General features: G+C 37.8%; 1 protein-coding gene and 1 pseudogene across 1 annotated transcript; both read right to left on the bottom strand.

The window, feature by feature from the left end:
• LOC136282680 (uncharacterized) overlaps positions 1-332 on the bottom strand; it is a 985-nt pseudogene extending 653 nt beyond the window's left edge.
• Positions 333-928: 596 nt separating this feature from the next.
• LOC131775751 (uncharacterized) lies at positions 929-4,476 on the bottom strand. Its single transcript, XM_066170283.1, has 6 exons — positions 4,356-4,476; positions 2,497-2,792; positions 2,216-2,333; positions 2,079-2,115; positions 1,728-1,854; positions 929-1,447 (listed from the first exon to the last, which is right to left on the bottom strand). Exons 1-6 carry the CDS (start codon positions 4,411-4,413, stop codon positions 929-931), a joined length of 1,155 nt encoding a protein of 384 aa, XP_066026380.1. The 5' UTR covers positions 4,414-4,476.
• Between the last annotated feature and the right edge of the window lie 1,959 nt (positions 4,477-6,435).

Here is a 6,435-nt window from a genome sequence, read left to right as displayed (position 1 = left end):
GGAGAAAACGTCGTCAATGTAACGCTTCCATACTCTCGGCTTGATACTGCTTTGGTGAAACAGTTTGTTTCAATTTCTGCCATAAAGAGATTGGCGAAAGCAACCGCCATTCGTGTTCCCATGGCAGTTCCAAAACATTGGAGATAGTTTACTCCGTTGAACTGGAACGAATTTTCATTCAGTATAAGCCCGAGCATTTGTTTTAAGTAGTGGGACGGAATGGGAGGGCTGTTATTGTGGTATTTTTCGTATGCTTGGCATACTACTGTGATTCCCTCTTCTTGTGGGATGTTTGTGTACAAGCTTGTTACATCCATTGATACTAAAATAGTATCATTTGACACTTGCGTTTTCTCTATAAAGTTGATGAAATCAGTCGTATCTTTGAGACACGATTTTTGCTTTTGAGCAATAGGCTGTAATAAATGATCAGTTGGTCCTTCGCAGCCCGATATAATCGGTCTACCCACTGGCAAAGGTTTGTGGATTTTTGTTAAAGTGTAGAAAATCGGTAGTTTGAAAAATTGTAGTTTGTCATCGTAATAAATAATCTTTTCATCATAAGAGACTATTAGTGTCGTTTGTTTCACGATGTGGTCACTTCGAATGTGGATGGCGACGTTCGACTGCGTACTGTCTGTCTGCTTCAGGCCACGAGGTGCATTATGCTGTTGGAATATTCAATAAGGACGGAAGTTGTGTTATGCAGAACACACCCAAGTGCTCTTCCTTCAAAAAACGTGCGAAAGACGTTCCGGCCTAACGAGACAACCGAAAAAATGCTCGAGTGAATTGAAGAGTCACTGATGTGTAGAACAAAAAAAAACCTTATCTTTTAAGATTTTTGAATAAAGCTTTTTATTTATTACTGAATCGTTTTGAATCTAATCTTAACATTTAAATACATTTTCCGTGTTTTTCTTTGGTTTCAATAAACCAAAATGTAACCTCTGGCTTTAATGTGTTTATCTCCATTATCCGGTGCATGAGAAGCCTCGTTTCCACATGTGTTATTGTCATCAACGTGCCCTCCTGTACCAAACCCAATCCTGGAGTTGCAAGAGAGGCAGTTATCCTGATTGTTAGTAGCGATACCGATTCTCGCTTTGGAGTGATGAGGCTTGCCACACAGAACATTAAACCCTTCCTTGTTACAGTCAGACTGCAGGGAAGCCTCTGAGCCAATAAGTGTCTTCCACGAGTCACGACCCAACGAGGTGTTTCGGTATTTTCCGTCAGCGATCAATGAGTAAAGAGAGCTGGCCTTCGTATTGATTACAATGAATCTGATCTGTTCACCGATCTTCATACCGAGACAGATCTTGGAGAAGGACGTGTCCCAGTAAGTAGGCAACTTGGTCTCTTGTGAGTCGAATCCAGTCTCCCCTCCAGCAGTGTTGTATTCAGTTTTATTACTCCAGTAACCAGAATCATAGTGAAAGGTACTCTGGGAGAATAATTTATAATATGATATAAATTTATTACTGGTTTTCTAACTATCCACTGTACTATCCTGCTTGTTTTTAGACAATTTGAGACAATTCCTCCCTCCCAACCCATTTGACATATAGTATCTGTCCACTTAGTCAAAGAGATGTCAGCCGGAGACATTAAAAGAGAGCGGAAGTCGCCCTCGTTGTCAATAAGTCAGTCAACACCTGTGGAAAAATATCTTTCAAGTGGTCGATAATGGCACACAATCGATAAAAATCGATTCTGCATGGTACCTTGTTGCCGTTAATTTTCATGACTGGCGTCCATCCTCCATGTCCGCATCCAAAATCTCCCATGTGACATAGAACTGTAGTTAGCTGTGAGCCCAGATGAAGAGAAACCAATTTACTCACGTTTGATCTGTTAATATACAAGTGGAGTAGTTGCATAAGTATTTGACTCTCTTATGATGCTAATCTTTATCATTTGTACTTATTAAACTTCCTGACTGATGTGTCGCCGAACTCTGTTTTTAAGTTCCAACGTGGCTGTAGCAAACTGGCCAACTCTGCGTCTCCAGTGTCACAGAAGAAAAGATTTTTGAAAAGATCTGTTTAAAAGAGCAAGAAGTGAAAGCCTCTTACTTGTTTGCCTCATATATTTCCTTGCATGATTTTACAGCTGAAAGATAGAGTGTGATGTTAGAGCCGCATGTATTCTATTGTTGAAAAAGTACGGAAGAGGGAGTCAGTGGGATATTTCAAACATATTCGTGAATTACCTTTTTTTTCGCAAAATTCTCCAACGAAACTTTCTTTACAAAGACAGTCAATAGTGTTGGAGCTGAAATTCGGGATGCAGGTTCCTCCGTTTTGACACGGCGATGAAGAACATGGAGACTGAAAGAGAGGAAATGACCGTTGAGACCACCCAGTGAATGCTTGAACAGTACTTGCGATAGCTGTGAATATGCATACCTCGTCGAGAGCGAGTACTTTTGCATGTATTCACTTGTAAATGCCTTGCGTTAGAATTATAACACAATGGTTAAAGTGTTCTTACCCGCACAATGAAAAAATGATGCGAACTCGTGCTTTTGTGGTAGTTCCCAGAATTTCTGTTTTTATCAGAAGACAGTAATTCGCACCAAAGTTTTCCGTCTGTTCCATGAGAGGTGGCTATGTTTAAAGAGAGGCACAAATTATTTCGGAGGCACGCCAAGGCACAATGAAACATGTCGAATATCGCCAACTTTCTGATCTGAGTAACGTTCAGATAATGGAACTCCTCTTCAAGAAAATAACTTTGTTCGGCTGCTCGGTCAGAAGGGCCCCAATCTTGGTCAGCACTTTTTATTCCTGGATCGAGGAGAATAAAATGGATTTTAACCAAATTGCTATTACAATACTTAAACTGAGACAAGAACTCTCTGCATATCTCTCCCTGGTGGATTCCACATCCGAATCGAGACAAACGATTACTATTCTCTTTTGAAATTGTTATTTAACACGATGACAACCACTACCCATGTTATAATATAAAAGTGAAGATATGATCCGCTCAGGTGAGCTGCATGTGATGAAAGAAATTGCCAAAAAGGAGCTTGAGAAAAATTCGGGTTTCGACACCTTTTAAATGTTGACATATTTATATAATTGTGTGAATTCTCAAAGCTCGATTTGAAATTGGGCCAAAAGTTCTTCTGAAACATTTTACTTCCTAATATAAATGTATTTCCACAGCCCCAATAGATATTTGTATGTATAATTTTGTGAAAACTGGAACTCTAAGTTTGAATTAAGTTGGAGACAAATTCTTCTTCAAAGGCGATGATGAAATATCTCGAATCATCTCTATATTAAAAAAAAGGTAACAAAACAACAACAAAAAAACTTAAAGCTCATAATTATTACAACTTAAAGTTAATAAATTGGGTAAGTAGCCATTGTTTGTTTTTACAGGAAACTCTTTGAAGACTTTGAAAGGTTTTAAAAATGTGGTACGACAAAAACTTAGATAAATACAAAAAATCGACAGAACCTTTCTTATTTGACTTACAGCAATTTCAGGCACTTCGATTATGAAAAAAAGGGCTTTTAGTTTGTTTTGACTAAGTAGCAGATTTGTCACTTGTTTCCCTCGGAAAATACGGCTTGAAAGCACTTAGTTGGAACCATGATAATTGCTACAAGGAGTGCATGTGGCTAAAACCGGTTTTGTTTAGTTTCTAAATGTTGAGAGCTTGAGAAAGCGACTGTAAATAAGCTGAAAGGGAGAAGAGTTATTCTGAAATATCGTAGGTTTTGAATTATCGGCGAGGATTTAAAAAATCGGGGGTAAACTTTCAGCCATATTAGAAAAAAGCTTTAGTTTCATTTTCGCAACTTCAGCTGCCCGCACCAGTTCAGTAAAAAAAGGGATAGAAATTCTCGATAAGGTTGTTGAAATACTTTAGTTTATAATGACTGTAAATATATGGAAATCATGTATGTGCACTGCGGTAGAAAAACGAATATAAGTGATCTTCGTAGTTATGAACACTACTGAACTAGTATTTGAAATAAGGCCTAAAGGTTTATTTGGATCCAACAGAATGACCAGCTCCTAGTTGGCTTGTAAGCTCAGTTGGTAGAGCGCTGCACCGGTATCACAGAGGGCATGGGTTTAAATCCCGTGGGGGCCTGATTTTTTTTCAGGCCTTATTTCAACTACTAGTTTAGTAGTTAGTTTTAGCAAGAAAACAATAATATAAAAAATCATTAACTTCTTTGTCTAAGAAACAAGTTTACCCCCAGGACTTATGCCTCAATTTATAAAATATCTGGTATTCTTGGAAAAATTCTGAAGCTAATAACTCAGCAGGTTTAGCCACTATTGCTAAAAAAACTAGAATATTATATAGAGAATAAAGACAGTCTAACCTGAGAAAGATTTGGCAGCAAGAGATGTCAGGAAGAACAAATGGAAAATTACGGACATGATGGCTTCTGCGCGATCGAATGATCCGCGGTCATCTGCTAGGAGTGAGTCTGACACTGTAAAGTGAAGTGAGGTTTTAGTTCTGTTTGTGGCAAAGGATTTTTCCTGAGTGTCATACGTGGGGTAATTAATATGATGTTGGGCTGCTCGTGTCTTGATCCAATGGCTTGGTACACTTGGTAAGTGTCTCTAAACGATATTGTCCTAATTTCGAGGTTTTTTGTTTGTTTCAATAAAAAATCTGTCAGCAAGCAGAGTTAGATAAGTGCGACCTTTAATTTGCAAACTTAAGAAAGATTGCTTCATTAACTTGCTCGTGTGATCCGGGAGATCACAAATGTACATAAAATCGCCCTTAATTTTGGAGTCTCAGAGACAAATTGCATTAGAGCGAATTAACATATTATCCAATTTTTCGCAAGTCAAATATTGGCAATAATTTCGCGTTTTCCAAATTTTGGCCGCGGTCGCATCGAACTGAAATCCCTTGACCAAACGTCCACTGATTGATCCATATGTCAATCCCAAACCCATCTTGCTCTAGAAGATATTGAAAAAAGTCTCGCGCGAATTGCTACACAAGAACGGATCCTTTTTTCCTCCTGACCTTTAATTTATGCGTTGTGGTTAACGCTTGCGTTACTTTTGATGGCTTCCATACTTGCGATGGGAGGAGAATTTCTTGTTGAAGCTATTTGTTCTCCAAATTGCTGCCAGTATAACCGTCCTTAGAGTACAAACACAGACATTTGAGTAAAAGTGGAGTTCAAATTCGTTTCCCTCAAAAGAAAAAGGGTCAGATGAAAGAAGAAAATCCTGCCATCGCACGCCAAATGCAAGCGGACTAAAGTATTTTTTTCCTAAAGAAATTTTTATCCAGAGATATCTTGCATAACATTACAGCTTAGCGGTTAAAAAACAAGATTGTTTGTTTTGCTAAAATTTGGAAACCTATAAGGCAGGACGTCGGGTCCTTTGAAAATTTTGCAACCATGTTATACGGTCGTCAGAAGCCTCAATCGTCTGTGCTGCAGGCTGCATTTAAAAGTCTTGATCAGGGAAAAATTGCCAAAGACGAAATTTCACAAATACACGTTCTATAAAAATTGTGAAAAAAGTTAAGATAAAAATTAATTTCCCTGAGATTTTCCTTGACATCGGTGCCGTTGACAAGTTTTATTTTCTAATGTATCAGCGGACGATTTGAGTCTCCCTGTCTCGCAATATTCAGATATCAACCATTTTTTTTTTACAGGCACATTCAAAAGTGGTATCTGTTCAGCTACCACCGTTGTGGCACGGAAAGGGAATATTATTTTTAATTTACCGCAGAACTTTTAAATTTATAATGGGGAAAACTTTTCTTCATAATAAGGCCCGATAAGAAAGTTTTATGAAAGTTTCGAGTGCAATATGGTGTTGGTTAGCACGAGTAAAATTTTTTAAAGATAACATAATTGCATCAGCCTGTAGGGAGAGTGCAATTTGAGGTCTTTAAAAAAATTTACAAGTGCTTATGTACACCAAATTCCAGTAGAAATCATGTTATTAAATATTAATAATTTACACGTAAAAGCATCACAGAAGGTCAAAACAGATGGAATTTTGACAGTGCGCTCTATTAATAATTTGCACTCGTGTTACAAGTTTGCATTCGTATTACATGAAAAATGTATTAGTTTTTAGCCAACTAGAACCGCGTAATTATCTCATGTATACTAGAAATGGCATAATTACAGTGCGTGTTGTAAAAAGTCAAGTCAGTGTCACTAACCTAACAAGCCCCACCTGAATAGAAACGTACTGCGAGCTCTTATTTCTTGAAATTCCTCAGGAAATCTATATTTATGGGAAGACAGTTACTCACACACACTTCCCAGTTTACAGACCATCAGAAAGTGTCTTTCAAGCATGAATATACGCATTCTTAGTCGTCGAAAACCACGAACGTTCCACTTTTAGACGCAGCGAGATATTAATATTCATCTATTACTAAAATACTTTGTTTAAAAGTCTAGGATG

The sequence above is a fragment of the Pocillopora verrucosa genome, chromosome 7 (genome assembly GCF_036669915.1).
Source record: "Pocillopora verrucosa isolate sample1 chromosome 7, ASM3666991v2, whole genome shotgun sequence".
Taxonomy (NCBI): domain Eukaryota; kingdom Metazoa; phylum Cnidaria; class Anthozoa; order Scleractinia; family Pocilloporidae; genus Pocillopora; species Pocillopora verrucosa.
This window is presented reverse-complemented; position numbering and strand designations above follow the sequence as displayed.